The sequence below is a fragment of the Puma concolor genome, chromosome A3 (assembly GCF_028749965.1).
Source record: "Puma concolor isolate L17-30 chromosome A3, mPumCon1.1.hap2, whole genome shotgun sequence".
Taxonomy (NCBI): Eukaryota; Metazoa; Chordata; class Mammalia; order Carnivora; family Felidae; genus Puma; species Puma concolor.
In genome coordinates this window covers 107,454,579-107,477,372 of record NC_141669.1, presented here as the reverse complement: position 1 = coordinate 107,477,372, position 22,794 = coordinate 107,454,579, and the positions used below count along the sequence as shown (strand labels likewise).

At 38.7% G+C, this 22,794-nt stretch overlaps 1 protein-coding gene across 1 annotated transcript in view; it reads right to left on the bottom strand.

Moving 5' to 3' along the window:
* Nucleotides 1-3,614: 3,614 nt before the first annotated feature.
* The window catches only part of HAO1 (hydroxyacid oxidase 1), a 45,859-nt gene continuing 26,679 nt past the window's right edge, over nt 3,615-22,794 (bottom strand). The window contains exons 4-8 of the mRNA XM_025932406.2: nt 18,313-18,488; nt 12,215-12,306; nt 5,884-6,042; nt 5,703-5,772; nt 3,615-3,844 (exon numbers count right to left, since the gene is read on the bottom strand). Coding sequence (XP_025788191.2) covers nt 3,774-3,844; nt 5,703-5,772; nt 5,884-6,042; nt 12,215-12,306; nt 18,313-18,488 — 568 coding nt within the window. The 3' untranslated portion in view covers nt 3,615-3,773. The remainder of the gene's footprint in view (nt 3,845-5,702; nt 5,773-5,883; nt 6,043-12,214; nt 12,307-18,312; nt 18,489-22,794) is intronic.

Here is a 22,794-nt window from a genome sequence, read left to right as displayed (position 1 = left end):
CTCTGTACAGGGGCATAAGAGGCATTTTAGCCATGAGGGAAACATTTGTGAGGACAAGATGTTAAAGGCGTTGAGAACCTATGACTCGTGGGCCAGACATGGGCCACAACCATGTTTAACATGACCTGCTCAATGTTCAAAATGTTAAATATTCACCAACATTTAAAATGTTTATGTAACAACATAGATGTCTAGCTCCTTTCTTGAAAAACCAGAAAATAATACTGTGCTTATATTCAGCTGGAATCGGCTTTCAGCAGAAAAACTGCAAATAACCCAACCAAGTAGCTCTAGGAGAATGGAGAGACAAATTGTGGTAGTTTCTACACTGGATGTACTACAGGGCAATAAATAGAACAGCTGATATACTCAACAACACGAATGGACTTCACATACATGGTGCAAAAGAAACCAAAACAAAAAGCATACACTGTAAGGTTTCACTTATGCAAAGTTTAAGAACAGCCCACACTAATTTGTGGTGTTGGAAGTTAGCATAAGTCTACTTCCAGCAGAGCAGGTACTTTTGGGGATGATGGAAACATTCAGTATCTTGATCTGGGTGGTAGTGGTGGTGGTAAGGGTGTATATGTAAAATACATTCACCTATGCACTTAGGTTTCAACCCTCTACACACCTCACTGGAAGCACTTTCTACCTCAATAAGGAATAAGATTCAACAAAAATAATCGATTGGCTAAGGAGAAGTTGCCCTTTATAGGTGGGGCGTGGTCCACATCCAACAACTGGCTCATTACATGATGTGCCTGGCAAATCTGATTTGATGCTTCCTTCTCGACTAGATGGGCGGTTCTCAAGGTGTGCTGCCCAGAAGAGCCGTATCAGCCTCACCTGGAAGTATGTTAGAAATGCAGATTTCCAGCCCCTCCCCAGACCTGCTGCATCAGAATCTATAGGCATGAGGCCTAGCACTCTGTTTTTTTTTTTTTTTTAACGTTTATTTATTTTTGAGACAGAGAGAGACAGAGCATGAACAGGGGAGGGGCAGAGAGAGAGGGAGACACAGAATCCGAAGCAGGCTCCAGGCTCTGAGCTGTCAGCACGGAGCCTGATGCGGGGCTCGAACTCACGGACCATGAGATCATGACCTGAGCCGAAGTCAGATGCTTAACCGACCAAGCCACCCAGGCGACCCCCTAGCACTCTGTTTTAATCAGTCCTCTGGGTGACTGTGGTACACTCTACAGTTTGAGAAATACTACTCTAGAGCACCATACACATTAAATTAGTGACATTCAAGGAAAGCAGGGTTGGCCTATATTCAACTATCCATTCCCTTTGACCCCTTCCCAACATATTTCAGAAAACTCAGGAACAGAAATGCCATGTGGCTTCTTCAGAGAACTTCTATCAAGTTCATGAAACAAATTCTCAGCAGGAGACATGCAACCAACATGCTCCATTTCTGTCTCAGCCATCAGATAGCTTTAGTGTTAGTATTATTACACCTGGACTGGAGACACTCTCAAAGGAAAGTAAAAATGACTTTGTATCTTCCTGGTAATGGAAATAATATATACCATAAAGGCTTCAGTGATATTATACCTCCGTAGGAAAATTGAAAGTCTACATTCAAGTAGGTAGCCTGGCTGAGGAGGTCATAAAAGTGTCCAGAAATTCAAAAATTAAGACCACGAATCCCCAGTCTCACATAAGTTGCATAAAATTTTCTTAGAATGCCATGTGTGGATCTCCATTTGCTGGGAAAGTTATCAACTTTTTATTTTCACCTCTCAGCCACATACTACGATATAGTCAAAGTAGACATTCTTTGCCGACAGCAGAGGCATTTCAAAATCAGTTGTGGGAATCAGAGGTGCTTATTATATGCCTATTAAGTAACATTAATCATACAGGCATTAAACAGTTACATGATATGACAATGATATTCCTTCTCTGCATTTGGAGAAAATATTGAGGGGTAACTATTCCTTTCTATCAGATTAAATGATTCTTTTTTATCAGACTAAATCAATAATTTTAGAAAGAAAGAGCTATGACATTCCATCATAGTGTTTGGGAATGGCCCAGCATTTAAAGGGAGAAAAGAGGGAGGGAGAGAGAGAGATTCGAGAATAATAAAACAAAGTGATAAAACATAACATAAAAATCGTATTTTTAGTTAGTGATTCTAACCATTGTTTCATTTACTATTTCACAGGGGTTGAACAACCAGGGAGATGGCAAAAAATTAAATTTCGAAGTTATTTTGGCTACCAAGTTTACCACTAATCTGCCAATGCCAGGTTTCAGGAACAAATTTAAAAGTCACATGACCAGGGCTTCTAGAGCGCAAGGCCAGTACAGCTGCACAGTACCTCCACACTCAGAAGGGGGCCTCACACTGGGGTTTAATGCTCTGTGGTTGTTGGATTCAAATTCTTAATGATTTTACCTTTGAGTTTGTGTCTTATAAGTAAAAGTCATTGGGACAAAGAAACGTGTTAAGGGCTTGGAGCCTAGAATCACACAATGTCCCATCTCCTGCCATCTGCCCACCTCCCCTAAATGAGTCCTTGGCAGCTGGCTCACCCACCTGTCAGTGACAGTGCCACTGTCCACCTCTGGCTGGGTCCTGGGAACAGGCATCGGAGAGTCAGAGCATATCACAGAGCAGTGTTCAGGCACCTGTGAGGGTCTACACTTGCTCTGTAAGTAACCTCATACCCAAGGAAACAGGACACTAAATAGCAAATAAAGGATACCACGACAGGTTAAGAGAAAAACTGTGGAAGGAAAGAAAGGACATTTTCCTGCTTTTTGAGCAAGGGCATCACATTTTCATCTGGCATAATCCTCATAAATTATGCAACTGGCCCCGCTTATGACCCTAAGTGGAAAAGAAGCAAAAGAATAAAGAAGAGCTAGAAGGTATAAGAGAATTAGTGGGGGAACAGGGCAGTTACTAGGGTTCAGAGATTAAATGGTTGAGTTTCATCTTGTTATGAATAGACCAGATACACACTTTTCAAAAATGCTTTATTTTTTTCTGATTAAGAAGATATATATATATATATATATATATATATATGTGTGTGTGTGTGTGTGTGTGTGTATGTATACACACACACACACACACATATATATATATATATATATATATATATATATATATATATATGTCATAAAATATTCAGATACCTGCAGGCACTAAAGATGTGAACAGAAATCTACGTTCAAAGAAGTAGCATAAGTCAGGGTGTTAAAAAGTATCCAGAAAGTCACATATTCCCACCAGCTCGACCCAATTCTATCAAGGGCTACCTCCTCCGTGTTGGGAATCTAAATCTCCTGTTTCTCCTGGCATGGTCCAACCTTTTGAACCTGAGCTTACAACTTAAGAACCCGGCTTAAGGATATCTAAACACAATGCAAATTAATAAACAGTGAGATCATTATCTTTTTACCTCAGTGGTAGCTACCTCCAATTTTACCAAAGGATATCTTTTGTTTTTCAGCACTTTAGCCTGCCAGGGGATGACGTTGTCTAAGCACATTTTCAATGTTTTCTTTTTAACAGTTAATATATTTCCAGGATGCAAGTCCATTTCTTTCTAAAAGGTTCCTAGGACACCCATTGAAAAGTCAAAAGCAATGAGCTCAAAGGGATTGCTATTTTGTTGGAGAAGAACGACACCCTTTGTATTGAAGTGGGGATTGCAGACTGTGGTCACCCTCTGCACAGTGTCTCTTTGTCAAGTAATACATGCCGGAAAAAAAAAATAATACAGATGGGAAAATATTGTGCACTGTCAGATCTTGGAAACGGCCAAAGGATTTTTCCTCACCAATGTCTTGTCGATGACTTTCACGTTCTGGCACCCTGAGAAAATAATGCATACATTTAATATGACATGAATGCAATAATAATCAGGCAGGTAATCGTTTTCCCAAGGAATGTAAAACTTGACAAATGTAAGGTTTATGATTCAAGGTAGGCTTGCCAAATCTTATGTGGCACGAGACCATTTTTATTACCTAAACAGTCCTTAACACAAAATGACTGGCACATATTTTTATTAACACAAAGAGTATATTCTTTCTGCCACATTTAATAGAGAGTCAGTGGCTGAAAGCTCTCTTTTAGGATATGTCTGCAGCAAATTAAAATGCAGAGTGAGGATTCACAGAATGGCATGCTGCTCACTGAGGCTGTGTCCACACAGGCTCAGCACAGTAGGAGTAGACCATTGATCTCAGGAATTCTATCCATGAGGACAATCTGGGTGACATGGATCACAGAAAAGGAAACTCTCATTTACCTTTGGAAGTTGATCATTGGACTCAATGTCATTCTTTGCATCTCAAGGTCCATTCTGAGTCAGATTCAAAACAGCCACTAGTAATAAGGTGATTTTTTTTTATTTTTTTTACTTATTTCTTCAGCAAATATTATTTAAGTGCCAGGAGCTGCTCTAAACACTGGGGGTGCTGAATTGAATACAACAAAGATCCCTGCCTCATGCTTCTTGTATTCTACAGAGCTAAAGATAATACATGATGCAAATAATTTAAAAAGTAAATGAAACGATAGATGGTTTCTAGAAGGCGATAGGTGCTGTGGGAGAAGAATGAAATAGTAACAGGGAAAGAAAACTGGAAGCTGAGTAGGTGGGTGGAGGATGGACTGCCATTTTACATAGGGTGGTCAGGATGTTGAGAAAAGGTGATCTAAGTTATGACTTGAAGGACGTGAGGCAGTTAGCCATGTAGACACCCGGGAACAGCATCTGGAAAGATGGAATGGTCACTGCAAAGGCCTTAAGGCTGAAACATGTCTGACATAGGGAACAGCAGGAGGTAAATGTGGCCTGGGCAGAATAAGCAAGGGTGACAGCAGGAGTTGAGGTCAGAGGGGTGACAGAGGTCAAGCTACATAAAGGTCTTATAGACCATTGTAAGGACTTTGGCATTTACACTGAGTAAATAAACCAAGAGCCATTGGAGGGTCCTTATCAGAACAGTGGCATGATCTGAATTAATGTGTAAAGAGATCACTCTGACTGCTGTGATCAGGGTGGGAGGGTGAGGTAGGCAAGGACAGACAGACAGACCGACCTGCAACATCAAGGGGAGAGAGGGACTGATTAGAAAGAAACACAGAGGAACTCTTATAATAGCGAGTGAGGTTAGGTTCTGACAACATTTTGCAGATAGAGGTCCTGTGGATGTGAGGGTGTGAGGGAAATGAGGAGTCAAAAATAACTCAAGGTTTTTGAAACAGTGGTATTAACATAAACTGAGATCGGAGAGTCTGCAGGTGGAGTAGTTTCAATAGGAAAAGTTTGTGGTTTCATTTGGGACGGGTAGAGTTTGAGATGCCACTTAGACATCCCAGTGAAGGTGTTGACTAGCCAGTTAGATTTTTTGTTCACGTGTTATGAGATAAGGAAGAGTATAGTGTAGGCTTCACCCTTCAGGTACTCACATTCGCCAACATATCCCTGGTGAGACTGTCAAAGATAGAGGCTTAGCGACTGTTGCTGGCTGTGTACACTGAGCACTTCCTCTGTTCAGAGGATTCTGCACTAGAGATGTAAACATGGAGCCAACTTCAAATTTAATTACAGCCCAAATGATTCCATCTTCTTCCCCCTCAAGTTTACTTCTGTCCACCAAGGAGCCTGGCCTAAAGCCCATAAGAAGAAAAGAAAGTTGAAAAGGAGAATGGCCAGTCTTACCACTCAGAGCCATGGCCAATCGGAATTCTTCCTTTAGGATCTCAAGGATGTCTTGAACACCTTTCTCTCCCTAAGCAAGTAAAAAGATACAGATCTTTGGGGTAAGTCAGTCTGACTTAATTCATGCATTTATGTCACTGTAGTTCTGTTTTATATATTTATTTCTTCATCCTCCAATTACCTGGGATGCCAAGCCCCAAATGATTGGCCTCCCCACAAACACAGCCTTGGCTCCCAGGGCTAGAGCTTTCAGGACATCGGTGCCTTTCCGAACACCCCCATCCAGGAAGACTTCCACCTTCCCTTCCACAGCCTCCACGATTTCTGGCAAGGCATCAATCTGTAGGGAGAAGTGGTCAATAATGTGACGGTATGCATGTTAAATTGTTACCGAACTCAGTCTCCACAGCCATTGACCATCTGACAGGATTTATCGTTAAAGAAGCTAAGCAGGTTTGGAATCAACACTAAAATTTTTCCCTCCTGAAAGAGTAGGGTGCCAATGTTAGTAAGTAAAAACCAACTAAATTTTCAGTTGAGTGGCTTATTTTTATTTCAAAATTGAACTTTTTTCAATTTTTTTCAAATTTAAAGACCATGATTTAATAAAATATAAGCATAATTTTAATACATGTAATGACCTTTTACAGCTATGCTTTATAAAATGTATAAAAACAAATGAAATATCTTGCTCATGTAAATTATTCTGTATATTATTTACCTGTTGAAAAACAATTGTTAAAATTAATACTTAATTGTCCGTGGAAGCAGTGGTACATAAAAATGCAAGCAGGGCTACTAATGAAAAACCTAGTCTCTGATTTCCTCATCCAATATATTTTGCATCTAGCCATCTATTAGGGAAATCTCCATGAAAATATTTTTCTTGCTTTATTTTTTGTTTGTTTGTTTATTAATTTATTTTATTATTATTTTCTAATGCTTATTTATTTTTGAGAGAGAAAGAGAGATAGAGTGCAAGTGGGGGAGGGGCACAGAGAGAGGGAGACAGAATCCCAAGCAGGCTCCAGGCTCCGAGCTGTCAGCACAGAGCCCAACACGGGGCTCGAACTCATGAACCGTGAGATCATGACCTGAGCCGAAGTCGGACACTTAACCAGCTGAGCCACCCAGTGCCCTTCTTTGCTTTAAAAGGACCAAGACCACATGCACCTTGAAGGTCCTCATCTGGATTGGCAATTGATGATGGACTTATATCCGCACCAAAGAACACAAGAGACTCATAGAGGTTGATCTGGTAGATGGCAATATTGTTCCTGATCCTTCACATCACTCTGAAACCACTCCATTTCCAAGGTAACTTTGCAGTGTTTCCTTCTAAAGGAAACAGAGTGCACTTGCCTGCTCCTTGACATTGGCCTTGGCCTTGCAACTTACTTTGGCCAATAACATGTGAGCAGAGGTGGCAGAGTGCCATTCCTGGACATAGACCTTAAACGACCTCATACATTTCAACTTTCTCTGGCACATGTGCCACTTGCCATGAGAGGAGAACCTCCTGGGCAATGCTTTTCTTTTCCTGGGGCCCCAGAATAGATATTCAGGAATTCAGGAAGCAAAGCTAGCCCAGCTAAGCCCAGCTGGACATGAAATTTGGAGCACAGCCACCTAACCAGTACCAAGTCCAGATCAGCGGCCTGCCCCCGCCCCCTTCCAGTTGACACAAAGTTTCATGGGAATAAATGACTGCAGATTTAAGTCGCTGAGTCTGGAATCTGTTGTCTCATAGTATTATGGGGTAATAGCTAATACAGTTGGCTAATAGCCAATATAGTTAGTAGCTAATAGCTGATACAGTCGTCTATTTTTATGTAAATCTTTGCACTTGAGAATGCAAACAATTCACAAGGTGACCTGTAGGCCAAAATCTGTAGAAATAACCCACATTTATTCCAAAATATTTAAGTATAAAATTAAGCCCAATCCACATCTAAAATGTATGCTGAAGAAGCTACCATGTGTTCGAGCGCAGTTTTCCTAGACATAATTGTACTGAAATCACTCAAAGCCTTTCCCACTTTCCCCCGAAATTTTAGAGGCTAAACTTAAATAGAGTTTTATGTAAAGGGCTGAAGACCAAACCCGGCTACACATTTGGAGGAAGTGAAGGCAACTTTTGGCATGCAGCCCCTAAGTGTTTGGCAGGTAATGTGATTTTCCCCTTTTCCTTTTGGCTTTTCTGCCTTGCCAAACATGCTTTGGATCCATTTACATATGCCCCTTTACCTATACATAGTCCTCCTTTTACAGTCAGGCAAGTTACATCAACATATAAATGCTACAATTTCCAAGAGATGATGCAAGCTATAATTAAGCGTATTTCCCCATTTGAAACCAAAACCAAAGAAAAATATTAGCTAGCTTGGGTTCAATACACATTTTCAAAGTCACGCAAATCAAGTCTGTTTACGTTATTTCCAATGCCCAACCTGGCCTAAAAGGAAACTAATAAGGATACTTAAAATGTGAATTCTGGGCTGTATAACGGAACCCAGATTGGTGTTTTGTGTGTCTGTGGACAAGGATGTTCTATCCACTGCTGAGTTTTTCTGTCTTCCCCCTTTTTTCTTTCAGTGGCTACAGTTCTGCTGGGTATATATTTCAGAGAATAATTCTGATCAGAGGAGATTAAATAAATAAATACAGTAGACAAATCCACTATTTTATGACTGTTATGTTTCCTTTTTTCAGCTTATTACACATCTCAGAGACCATTCATTTTGGCTTTTCTTTCCTTAGTGGTTCTTTAGACAACTAATTGTGGGCTCACCTCTGGTGGGATTAATCTAAGGGAAAATGTGGTAAAATCCCAATATACTTGCTAACTCATCCATCTATTCACTGGCTTACTAAACACTTTATTGAGGACCTGCTTTATTCAAACCAATATGCAGATGGTCTAAGGGAGCCAAAAAGAATCCCACAGGGTTGTGACTCGCAATGAAACTTTTTCCCATTCTTGCCGACGTCACACTTTTCCAGGATGTTCCCTGTCCCACAAAACTTCTACTCACAGGGAGCTCTCACCTTTCTATCTTCCCACAGCATCCATCAATATACTCCTGATGGCTGACGTTTGGGGCATGGAACCCTTTAAAGGTCTCAAACCAAAGCAATTGAACACAGACAAAGCATATAAAATCAGAGCTGATTTAGTTAAAAGCAAAAGAGCCAGAGTTCACATTACTGTCTGGAAATATTCCTCTGACCCTTTACCCCACTCTACTCATCATACATCATACCAGGAAGCCCTGGGTGGGGTTTCTACTAAGCGTGTTTAGGAAATCACTGGTTCCTATAGGCTTAACTATTTACTATCGCAAGAATGCCTGCAATTATTTTCCTCCTTAACTTCATTTCCTTGCAATGTGACATTTCGATGGAATGTAGAGAGAATAGAATAGAGAGAAGCTACAATGTGCCTATTCTAAGCTTCAGTCTGAAGAGGCCTTACATGTCTGTAATTACCCTCTAGGAAACCTGCCATCTTGTGAGAACCAACCTACCTAATGCAAGACAATGCAGAGCTGTCCCTACTGAGGCCACCCCACCCCAGCCTGTCCTAGTCAACCCAGCAGCTGACCACGTGCATATGAGTGAGCCCAGCCGAGACCAGAAAAACCTCCTAGCCAATCTCAGCCCAAATTTCCAACTCACAAAATTGTGACATGAAGGAACATGAAGGAATTTTGGCCAGTAACTTTCCAAGTGGTTTGTTACATGGCAAAGGCTAACTGATACATCAGCATATCTCAAAGGTAGAATTACATGGATCCCTTTTTAAAAAAAAAATATCTTGGATCTCATAGAACATGCTCAAGGACTCAATTTTGGAAACACTTGACTTAACAACCCAAATATTATTTTATGAAAATTTTTTGTAGATGAACATTTTCACAAGAAAAGAGTGTCATATATATATATATATATATATATATATATATATATATATATATATATATGTATGTATGTGGAGCCCAACTCAGGGCTTGATCTCCCAGCTGTGAGATCAAGACCTGAGCTGAAATCAAGTGTTGGACTCTCAACCAACTGAGCCACATAGGCGATCCAAGAATATTTTTAAGCTTAAGGTAGTTTAGGTCCAGTTGGCATCAAAACAAAAATGAAAAATTGAAAAAAATGCTTCTAGAATTCAAAGACTCCAGAGAATCTGTTCTTGGACCCCAGTTTGAGATATTCCAGTACAATGGGTTTTGAAGATTGATTTGATGCTGTCATTTTGATCTCTAATTACTTCAAGAGGAAGAGCAATCTTTTTTTTTTTCTTTCTTTTCTTTTCTTTCTTTCTTTCTCTTTTTTTTTTTTTTTTTTGAGTGAGCTCTACAGCCAATGTATGGCTTGAATTAATGACCGCAAGATCAAGAGTCACATTGTCTATCAACTGAGCCAGCCAGGTGCCCCTCTTCAAGAGTGATGTTGGCCACATTATTACCTTGAGTGTAAGGACATTGGCCTAAACTTAATTTGTAACTATTTGCTCTTCATCTCAAAACCTACACACTGAGGGAAAAACATCTTCAGTGTAAGCTGAATCTAATCTCACATTTCTCTCACCACCATGGGCCTTAAATTTGCTCTAAAGTATGAGGCAAAAGTCAAGCAAGCATCTCCTCTCTTGCACACAGCATGTGAAGGGGAGTGTCATTGTTTTTTTTAAAAGTCTCAGAGACCACAGCTCAAAAAGCCCTTTTAGATAAGTTTCCATATCCCCTCAGCCAGAGGGAAATAAACCACACCATTTAGATATTTTCCCCTTAAAATCTAGTTAGATTTGATTTCAGTAGATTTAGATTTTATTTTTAGAAAACAAACTTAATTTGGCCTGCACACTAAGTCTATGTCTTCATACACAAGAGAGGCATAAATCTGCAAAAGAGCCTTGAGCTGTGACCAGCTTCTCCTCCCTGCCCAGAGGGGGTCTTCATTCTCCACCTCCCTTTCCCTGCAGGCAACATTTAAGAAGACTGGTCTCTATAAGTAAAGCTGAATTAGAAAGGACTGAAAACTTCCAGTTTTGTGATTTGATTCTTGACTCTGTGATCCTACAGTGTGCAAAGATGAGTTCATTCCTACCATTGATGCTTTAGGAAAACTGGAGTCCAAACATGGACGACATCCAGTATTCCCCTGTCATCATTTAGTCTGTCCCAAGACCCACACAACTAGTCTATGGACTTATCTAAATCTACCTGATAGTTCAGTGAAGAGTAATCCATTTACTTAACTAAATTATTTCTCCTGCTGTACTTCCAGTTGTTTGAGTAAATTCACTGGTCATCCTAATTAAAGCCATCCATATGCTAACCATGACTGAGTGATTCTGATAACAGGGGTCTAATGCTTTTGGCTCTCTTGGGGCTAACTGCTCTCCTTCACAGTTTTAACTCAGTCCCACAGCTTTCAAGCCAATTTGGTTTACTTTATTTATTTATTTATTTATTTATTTATTTATTTATTTGAGAAAGAGGGCACAAGTGAGTAATGGGCAGAGAAAGAGGGAGAGAGAATCCCATGAGGGACAGAGAGAGATAGAGGGAGAGAGAGAAGTGGGGCTCACCCAAAGCGGGGCTCGTGTTCACCCAAACAGGGTTCGTGTTCTTCTGAAGTGGGGTTCAAACTCAGGAATCCGTGAGATCATGACCTGAGCCAAAGTCAGATGCTTAACAACTGAACCACCCCAGGCTCCCTGGTTTACTTTATGTCTACATTCTGGATTCTGATTTGCCTGGCACAGTTTGTACAGTGTATTAAAAAAATCATAGATGCATACTGGAATCTCGTGGGTAGCTTTAAAAAATACTGGTGCCTATGCCCCCTGTCCCCAGATATTCTGATAAATTGATGTATTATGCAGCTTGTGCATCAGGAGTCTTTGAAGTTCCCCAGGTGATTTTAATATGCAGCCAGGGTCATGCACAGCTCAAGCAAAGTAGCCCATTTGCAGCTGACCTCCACTCACCTGGGCTGTAGCATTTCTATTCCTTTCCCTACCCACCCAACCTCTCTTTGTAGCTGTTCAACTCCCACAGTCACAGGAAATTTCAGTCTTTCCTTCCTCCTGACCTCTTATACCAATGATCTCAAACTCCACCCAAGTCTTTTATAATTACAATGGATCTGTTAGCTCCTCTTAACTCTCAAGACATAACCATTTCTCTTATACTCTAATTTACATTATATCTCTCAGTGTACCTATGAATACAAGGATAATCCCTGCCCACAAATGACTTATTTTTTAATGATGACTTTTAAAAGTTTACAAATAACTGTACTGGACTAATTAATGATCAAATTTAGGTAGTTCTATGCCACTACACTTAAAATCAAAGATCTCATATATTCACACATATTTTACCTTGAGTATTCACACACACACACAATACACAGGGTAGAGGTAAATACAGAGATACCCCAAACTGTGATAGAAATGAAAACTCCGAAGGGAAATCTCAGCATTTGCTGAAACTCACGGTGGCTGGCACCCCATCAAGTTGTCGAGCCCCGTGATTCGACACCAAGATCCCATCCAAACCATGTTTAACTGCCTCCCTGGCATCATCACCTAGAAAGAGAAAGACAGCCATTGTATATGAAAAGGCAATTTAACAGAAGACATGGGTTTAGAAATTGAAAGGTCCCAGTCAAAGGGAGGCTGACCTCATACCTTGCTCAGAATCTTTAGCATAGGAATACACCAAGGGTTAGGTCTAGAATAGTAATGATAGTTTCCTTGACCAAAGTGTTAGCATTGACAACAGTTTAATGATGGCATAAAATTTTCAGTAGATAGCAAATTGATATGCAGTTAAAATTTATTTAGTCTCACAAGGAAGTACTCCTACTAAGCATTTTTATTATTATTAATGAGATAATACCATTTAGTGTTTAGCAGAATTACCCCTTTGCAATTTGCATAGCATAAAAGAATACATCAGTGGAAAGCACATTAAGTGTAACAGGAAAGGAACAAATCTATTCCAAAAACATTCTTTAATACAAAGTTATGTCTTCAATAATTATCTTAAGTTGTATTGTTCTATAATTAAATGTATTTCACCCATTGAAGTATATGAAAATGTACAAAAATTAAAATTATATGCTATGTCTCTAATCATGCTTCAAAATATATCAACTTCTGAAAATATAGTTTTAAAATAGATTAACATTCTCTCAAATCAATTCCCAGCACACTTTTTACATTTTATATTTCAAACTATTGTTTTCAGCATGCTCACAATAAAAACACATTTGCTAACAGAATCAGGCAAATGACACTGATACTCAAATTTAACACTCAGAAATAGTTGGCCTAAGATTGTAGTGAAAAGCATATTTAGGAAATGTAACCAAATGGATACCAAACATTGTATACATTCATAAATCCAGCAATGGAGATCAAGGGCAGACCTGACCAAGAATAATGAAAAAAGATTCATAAGAGAATCTGTAATTCTGACCTTTTTTAAACTGTATGCTAAACCATCATTTTCGAACCTGTGTTTTATTGAGTGCTAGTTTTTAAGTATATCCATTTAAATAAATGATGCTAGTATTATTTCTCTTCTAAAACTACATGTACATGAAAATGTTAAACTCATGGTTCATGGACTGAATGTTTGAATCCCTCCAAAGTCTGTATGTTGAAACCTTAACCTCCAATGTGATAGTATCCAGAGATGGTGCTTTTGGAAAGTGATTAAAGTTAGATGAGTTCATGAGAGTGGGGCTTTCATGAGGGTATTGGTGCCCTTATAAGAAAAGATCAGAGAACTTACTTGCCCACCCAATCTCCACTCATAACAATGAACACGTCATGTGAGCGCACAGCGCAACTTGACTGTTAACTAGGGGCTACTGGACTGTGAGCTCCTTAAGTGTCAGAGCCGAGAACAGCATCATGTCATATTGTCAATGTTTTCCACCCATAGGTTGTTCCAGCCATTCATTCATTTCTTTAGAAAGGATGGAGCTACCACGTCAAGTGGCCCATTGTTGCACAAGCGATGAGGGAGGACAGGATGGCTGGCTTCTGTAAGAGCTTCACAAGCAGAACTCTCATGAATTCTCATGAATCTCCTGGCTTTCTTCTCCACTTCTCATCTTCCATCTCTGTCACACTTGCAGACTAGACCCTGGGTGCCTCTCAGACAATCATTACAGAATCTCCTGTCTCCTCCAGGGCTTCCTCTGGGCCTATCATGAGGGGGAGTTTTCTTTGCATTTCCTCCTATAAACACGTTCCCTTACATTTTGTGTCTCTCATAAATCTCTTGAAGTTTCTCTGTTGTGTGTGTCCCTTATCTTTCATTCCTCTGCTGTCACAAGACTTATGCAGTTTTGTACGTCTCTACTTTATTTTCAGTGGCTTAATGGGTTTGATGAGAGGGTACATATCTACTCAGTCCATTATTTGGAACCAGAAACCCAATATATTATCATTTAAACTCTGTTTGGGTAAATGGTTCTTTAAAAATATGGCCTTAATACAATGTAAAGTGTATGTGGAATTGGGGAGGTTTGCTTTGGTTATCTAATTGTGTGCATGATACCAAACATCAAAAGTAAAAAAAAAAAAAAATCAAAATACATGTAGTTACAACCTATGTTCTCAGAAACTGAATATTATCAGCAAACCGATCCTATACAATATGAAAAAAAAATGATTAACTTCTTAGGGTTAGTAGTTAGACCACCTGAATTTGAATTTGGATCTGCTACTTGCCTGCTACATAAATGGCAAGCTTCTTAACCTCTCTGTGCATCAGGGTTCCTAAGTCATAAAATAGGGATAGTAATTCACATAAGATTGGCTTGTGAATTAAAGTAGTTGAATGAGTGTTTAGAAAGTGCCTGACACATGTTGAGCACTCAGATAAATATTAACTGTTACTATTAATTTCATCTGATGGTGCAGGAAGTATAAACTCAGATGAGTAAGTGGAGGAAAATTCGTTTGCTGGATGCCTTTGGCAAGTCTGATTGAGTTTTGTTTATAACAATAAATTTTCATCCTGGTCAGGATTATGATTATAAAGAGCCTTTCATTTGAAGTAAGCACCGCTTAAGTAACAGTTTGTTACCTCCTATCATTTCAAGTGGTTTTCCAGGTTCTTCTAGGCAGTGCTGGGAATGTAGGGGGAAATGATAGAATGGTTTACTCAGAAGATAAGATCCTGAGTATCTGGAGAAGCAAAGTAAGAATAATTTATGACCAGATATGAACCCCTTTCGTTAACTGCTTATGAAGCCTTGTCCAAAGTTTCACATTTTATTTTAATCCAGAGAGAAAAACAATGTTGCCTTAATAGGAGGGTGAAAATGTTCTGGCTTTGCAAAAAGTTCATGAATTTTTGGTATTTTCATTAATCCTTAACGTTTACTGCTATGGCATTCCACGTATGTTAATTTGCCAGTTAATACATTAATTGATTGACAAATGCAATAGTCAATGGGGAATAGCACTGTTTGCTATCTTCTTGATATATTATTTTTATATTTAATTAAGTACTCAAGATTTACCCTCAAGCCCATGGAGTTTTTGACTCAGGACTCTGCTATCTCATAGGAATTTAGTAACTAAATCCTAGTTGCATGGCAGCAGTTTTGAGCACAATCTAGAAACTCTGAATAGCTTTGAGAGTGTTGTAAAAAAATGTGTATAAGAAAAGAGCTAGTTACAGTTTTGAGAAACAAAAAAGCCACTATGGAAATATCACAGAAGAGTTTAATTCTGTTTTTTTTAATTTTAAAACTACTCTGAAAAGCATTATGCCTTTTCTCATAAAGCCATTTGTTTATTAGCATGAGTTTTGGTGAAGACCAAATCCTGTCTCAAATACATGTTTAGAGTTTGTGTTGAAGTTTTCCAAGGGCAGAGTTTAACCACAGCAAGAGATTACATCTTGCACTTCAATTTGCGTTCATCAAGATGCAATTCTTAAAATGGTGGTAAGGGGGGGAATTTTCACCGAGATCTTTCCAGCATATGTGAATTCATGCTCCCGCAAACATCATCTATACCTTTTCATCAAAAGAAAATGAAAGAGGATGGGTGATGCTCAGTCTATCCATGTGACTTCTGGAAGAAGATCTGTGAAACAGAATTGGATTTCCCAGAACTGCCCCCTTCACCCACCCCCATCAAGATTGAGCTTTTGCACTACTTGATGCAGTTGTTGTCATGGAGACAATTCTTGTTTGTTAAATAAATGAAACAAATAGTCACAGAGAAACTAGACAATGTAAACTGTACATTTGTAAATAAGCTATTTCCTTTCAAATGCCAAATGCTCCATCTCTCTTTCTCTTCCTTTTTGAGGTCTCTCTAATTATATAGACTCATAGTTTTCACTGAGGATTTTAGCCAATAAACATTTGGGCTATCTACTATGTGTAAAACATTATGAAATATGTGGAAAGAAATGATATGATTCACATGGATGAGAATAAAAGAGAAGTGACGGTGAGGGTGGTGGTCCTAGGTAAGATGACCACAGAAGGAAGTTCTAGAAGCCAGAGTATTTTGCAACATAACACACGATAGTAAAGTCTAATTAAATAGACACACATCATATCCTAGAGGACAGAGTTGGAGAAAATGATATATATTGGGAATCCTAAATTGAAAAGCTTGTTTAAAATGTAAATAACCTCATTCTTATATATGTTCTCTATTAGACAAATATGGGACTATACTAAGACTTCATTCTTCTTTGTGTTTTAAGCCCTTTGCCCTGGGCCACACTTGTGATGAGAATGAATTAAATACTTGGAACTACATTAATTTTCTAATTCAATTCCACCTTCTCAGTTTCCTGAGGTCAGCCACAATCATCTCTTGCCCAGGCAACAAGTTTCTTAAGTGTCCCCCTCACCACAATTTTGCCACCTCCATCCATCAGGTCCATGAAACAATGCTGGATTTTTCTAAGATACTAATCTAATGAGGTGGCTTCCCTGATTGAGAATCTCAGTGGTTCTCAAATATGTTTTATAAATTGTTACTCAGAACTGCTTTATTTTGCTATTATTTCAGTCTGAGTCTTTTGATATTGTGGCAAAACTCAAACATTATCTGTCATTCTAAAATGAAACTCCCTAACCTGCTTTTATAAGTGTCCATGCCCTATTTGAAACCCCACCCTAATACCGCATAGGTTTCTATCTCAGCACTTGTAACATCTTATTGCCCCCAAATTCTTGTTTTTATGTCTGTCTCCTACAAGAATGGGCTCTCCTCTTGGCCAAAGACCTCAAATTACTATCATTTTTAACTTCAGCACACAATAATCATGATGCATATTTAAAAAATGAATGCCTTCGTGAGTAACTGAATAGATGCATGAATGAATGGGGCAGAACCTTTGGGTTAATATTCTATAGTATCTACAGTTGAATGTAGGTATAGGAAGTAGTGCTAACAATCATGGATGACAACACGTATGCCAGTTAAGTAAGTGAAACTGTTGTTTAAAGATGTCTATAACACTAGGAAGTATTCTTTGAAGTGGAATCCACAGAAATTTTGAACTAGTACAATGATCAACAGGAAAGAATGTAACAATATTTTTGAAAAGCACAAATGAAGATAGGTCTGGATTCAAATGTATTTCCACTATTTAAAAGCTTTGCTGGACCCATTCTTTTACTTTTATTAACTTTATTTCTGCACACTTAAGATTAAATAGATAAAGCCAAGGGCAGGTCTACAGCTTTATAAATAGGGGCCATGTGACTCACATATTCAAGTAAATCTGATGAAAATGTTTTGATTAGAAGTTGTTGAAAAAAAAAAAAAAAGAAGTTGTTGTTGTTGACCCTGAGATAAGTTAATAGAATATCTCATCTCAGAGCCACTTACTTAAACATTCACATTTAAATAATAAGGTTTTGGCAGTTTTCTATATAATTAACTAAAAAAAAATGTTTTCAAAGGCAGGAAAACATTTCTGTGGGAGAATACATTTATACTTATACTCCAAATTATCCAAGTCATTGGTACTTCCCTGTGGGATTTGAATACATGTGGATACTGGAGAAGCAGTCAGTTTTCTTAATAATCATGGCTTGATATTTGAGGATTTTAATGTTGTAGTCAACCATTCTTCATGTGGGATTCACCACACTCAAAAATCAGTCCTAGTCATTGGTACTTGCAAGGAACAGAGAAAAATAGAAAAGGCTCTTGAAAGAGGTCTGGCTGTCATAATATCATCCTTGGGTTTCTTCTTGGTCTAGAAGTAGCTTGTTGTAGCTTTTAGCCAAAACAATGAACTCAAGACGTTTTGCCTACACCTTGTCAAGCTCCATGATTTAGTGATGGCTCCAAGATAAGGCAACAGAAACCCAACACTTTAAAAAAGGTAAACTTCTTACTTCATGAGAGACAAGGTCTTCAGTGTATTACCTAAGAATGAGGAAATATTTACTCACAAACATCAATATGGAGAATTGAGAGATGGAATGTCTCCTTAGATATCCACATTAATTTTTCCTGGTTATTTTCTCTCAAAAATATCATGATCATATCTACAAAGAATCATGAGAACAGTATGAGAAAAACACAAACCTCTCAAAATGCCTTTTGCAACAATTGGCAGTGATGTCAGCCCCCTCAGCCATTTAATATCCTCCCAGCTGATGGATGGGTCTATTGCTTTAGATACGTATGTAGCAAGTCCACTGTTGTCTCCAAAATTTTCCTTTGGAGAAAATGCTAAATCATTGGTTTCAAAATTTTTCATTCTGAAATAAAGATACATAAAATGAGAATTTCCCAGAGTTAGAGATAATTTTACAAAGACTCATTCAATGAAAAATGAAATGTCAGCCTTTCAAATCAATTAGATGTTCTTCAACCATCTATAGGTTGCTTGCATGCATATTTCCCATGTTTTGAGGTAAGATTCCAGACTAAGTGTGACAAACATTATAGACTCTTTCTCCTGCCCTCCTATTATGTTGTTGGTGGTGATGGTGGACACAGGGAGTGGTGGGAAGTGTTTCCCAGCATGTGGGTTCTCAGCTCTTGCCTTTTCCTCCTCCATTTAGTTGTTTCCTCTGAGGCTGTCTGCCTACCAACTCAAATTTACCAATCTTTCAGACAATCCTGGCAGGGCATGAGCTTTCCAATTACCAAGATCTTCATTTCTTTGCCTGTGGTACGACCACTAATTTATGTGCCAATTTGATTGGGCTAAAGGATACCTAGATAGCTGGTAAAATGTTATTTCTGGGTGTGTCTGTGTGGATGTTTCTGGGTGAGATTAGCACTTAAATCAGTAGACTGAGCAAAGATGATAACTCTCATCTCATCGATGTGGGTGGGCATCATCCAATCTGTTCAGGTCCTGAATACAACAAAAAAGGGGAAGAAGGACAAATGTGTTCTCTGTGCTTGAGCTGGAACATCCATCATCTCCTACCCTTGGACGTTGAAACATCTGGTTGTCAAGCCTTCAGATTTGGACCAGAACTTACACTATCATCCCCTAATTCTTGGGCCTTTAGATTCACATTGGGACTTACACCATTGGCTCCCCTGGTTCTCAGGTCTTCTGGTTTGGACTGGAAGTATACCAGTCTATGAGCCTCCAGCTCATAGACAGCAGATTGTGGGACTTTTCAGACTCCATAATGATGTGAGTGGATCCCTCATAATGTGTGTGTGTGTGTGTGTGTGTGTGTGTGTGTGTGTGTCCGTCCTACTGATTTTGCTTCTCTGGATAATCTAATACATGTGACTTTCTCCTGCTCCTGAAACCCTAGTAACCACACACACAGGAGATCTGAAGTGTCAGGAATGTTGGCATATAAATACCCCAGTTCCTTCACCCCTAAGCAGGCTAAACCTGAGATAGGTTCTACATATCCCAGAATTTCCAATCAGGATTGAGCTTCAGTTGCCTGCAGTTGGAGTTGTCTTGGTAACAGGCCCTTTGTTCATTGCCTCCTTTCCCTGACACCACTTCCCCACTCAGTATTCACTTCATCTTCCAAAGAAACTATTTGCATTTAAATCACTGGCTCACAGTCTCCTCCTAGGGGAACCCAAATTGACACACAACCTCACTGAGTTGCTGCCTCTCCCTGTGTCTAATTTTATTGAACCAATTTAGACCAGGATTTCTCTGACATACTGGTAAGACTCTGCTACTGGCTCATTCTATACCTGAAGTCTTTTCTCTTGGCTTAATATCCTGATATCCTGACTACAGTTTGGCAGTTCCCTAAACCAGAGACAAAGTTTTTTCTGCCTGTACCTTTGATCACTAACTGGGTAGATGACCATCTGGATATACAATGGCATCACCCCCTGTGACTTAGCTGCCTACAGACCCAAATCCAATTGCAAACTTCATCTCTCCGAAAGGGTATCTTTGAATGATGACAGTGACCTGGATTCACCTTGTTTTTCTGCACATTATAAATTACCTTGCTAGTCAATCTCCAATTTGGATAAAATACAGCTGTATATTATTCTCTGGCTTAGTCATAACACTTTCTTTCTTTCTGCTAGTTCTGCCATTGAACATATAAAGGATTTTGGAGCAATGACTCTAACAATTTCTATATAAACCTAAAAGTACATAGGCACACTATTTTGAATTTTTTCAAAAGAATCATAAGACTTCTTTTAATACAAACTAGGCTTAATTTTTTAGTATACTTTCAGCTAAAATAGCTCCTTGTGTGGCTCAAGTGGCATACATTCTCATAAGGACATGAACATTCATACCCCACCTAACTCTATTCAAGCCATTGGCGACATTTTCTCAATAAGGATTGAACAGCTTGTCCTATAGACCATTGACTCAGTTGACCATTAAGGATCATAGAAAATTTCAACTTCATGAGAGTCTTACTGGTACCCATCTATTTGTTGAGATTTGGTTTGGATTTTAGCTGAAATACCTAGCTAGGCATTTCTTTTTATCAAACCATTTAGGGTTGTACATTTTATCACAGCCTTTGGTATTCTGTGCTCATCTTCATTTGAATTAAGCTAAGCTTTTGGTCTATAAACATACCCTTATTATGAAGACCTATTCCAGAATATTACCTAGAAATGGTATTAAGTGATATTAAATTCTGAACTTTTAAATAATATTGTTAATAAGAAAAAGGTTAGGTCTGTCTGTTCCACAGCAAGACCAGGGGGGAAAAGAAGAAAAACATCTGTATGTATATATACTCTGCATAGCACCCCACCCCCATCCCAAACAAGCTACAGTGTTTCAGCAGAGGCGGGGTGGAAGGGTGAAATGGATAGGAAAAAACAGAAACATGGATAAAATTATATAAATAACTGTTGTTATTCTTGGATGGCGAAATGCAGATCAACACTTGAATGAATGTTGCCTTACAGAAATTTCAGTGCACAATGAAGCCTTGTTGTTACTCTAAAACGTTGTTCAAAGCCAGAAGCCAAGAAAAAGTTTTCAGATATCTTGACAGAGACCCACGATGGAGTGTTTTACCAGTGCTTCTGAAGGAAACCTCCGTGAATACTATTTTTATTTGAATTATGACATATACACAAGAAACACTTAAAGTGGCTGCTGATAACCAAAGTGTTCCATTTCTCAAGGAAGGAGAGGAGCAACGTCAAAGTAATAACACAATTACTTGGGACTTAATTCTCCAAATCCCACCCTGTTTAAATGACCCAAAAGCAAAGGGAAGAACTGGCTTTGTAAGAAACTCATTGTGCCTTGAATGCCTGAGAATATTATTTACTGTAAGTACTGATGGTGTGACATTAAAGACAAAGCTTTGTGTCTCCATGGTGGGAAACAAAATATAAAACAATAACCAGTAGAGCCCATGATATCTACACAATATGAAAGGGAGAGAGATTCATAATACATATAGAAATTTGTGCATAGGCCACTAGCTTTTAATGCTGGTTAGGAAAACATTTATATTGAGAACATAACCCTGCTAATTTCTTCCTCATTGTTCTGGGCAGTTAGAAGAAATGTTCAGGGCATGGATTTTAAGTTTGAGCTCAAATTCTTGTTCAATATCTTAGTAGTCATGTTTCATTGGGTAAATCTCATGTAATCTAGTACATTTTCATTGATGGATTCAACATTACTTACTGAGCACCTGCTATATGTTTTAGATGTTTAGGAGATACCAGTAGGTAAGACAACCAAAAATACCTGGCCACGTAGGGTTGACATTCTAGCAAGGGGAGACAGAAAACAAACAACAAACGTAATCGATAAGTAATTTATGGAGTATGTTAGAACATAAGAGCTATGTAAAATTTAAAAAAAAGGTAAAGCAGAATAAGAGGGATGTGAGCTGGTAGAGGTTTAACTGAAAGTTTAGATATCATAATCAGACTTGGCCTCGCTGAGAAGGTACCTGGTAGAGGAAATCAGCAGAGCATTGTTATTGTATTTGTTTCCTGTTGCCGCTATAGCAAATGACTGCAAACCTTTAAAATGACACAGACGAGGATTTTAAAATAACACAGACTTATTATACTACATTTATGGAGGTCAGAAGTCCAAAATGTATCTCACTGGACTAAACTCAAGGTGTTGATAAGGCTGTTTTCCTTCCAGAGGCCCTAGAGAAAAATCTTTTCCTTTCCTTTTCCAGCTTGTAAACACCTACATGCCCTGACTTCTGATGATACCCTTCCAATTTCTGCTTCTATCATCATATCTCCTCTGACTTTTGACACTCCTGCTTCCCTAAGGACACTTTTAATTACATTAAGCCTACTGGAATAATCTAGGATAATCTTCCCATCTCAAGGTCCTTAACTTAATCACAAGCGCAAAATCCATTTTGCCATGTAACTTAACATATTCACAGGTTCCAGGGATTAGGACATGAATGTCTTTGGGAGGTTATTATTTTGTTTAACACAGTTACATTTTGAATATTTTCCTAACCAAAGAATTTAGAGGCTGTTGGCCCTGTATCAAGTTCTCCTTTGCAAATCTTTCTCTCCCCTTAACCCCACCCAGGATTCCCAAATGTACTGTATCTCCATTCTGATTTCTACTGTTTGTTTTTATTTGGGTTTTCC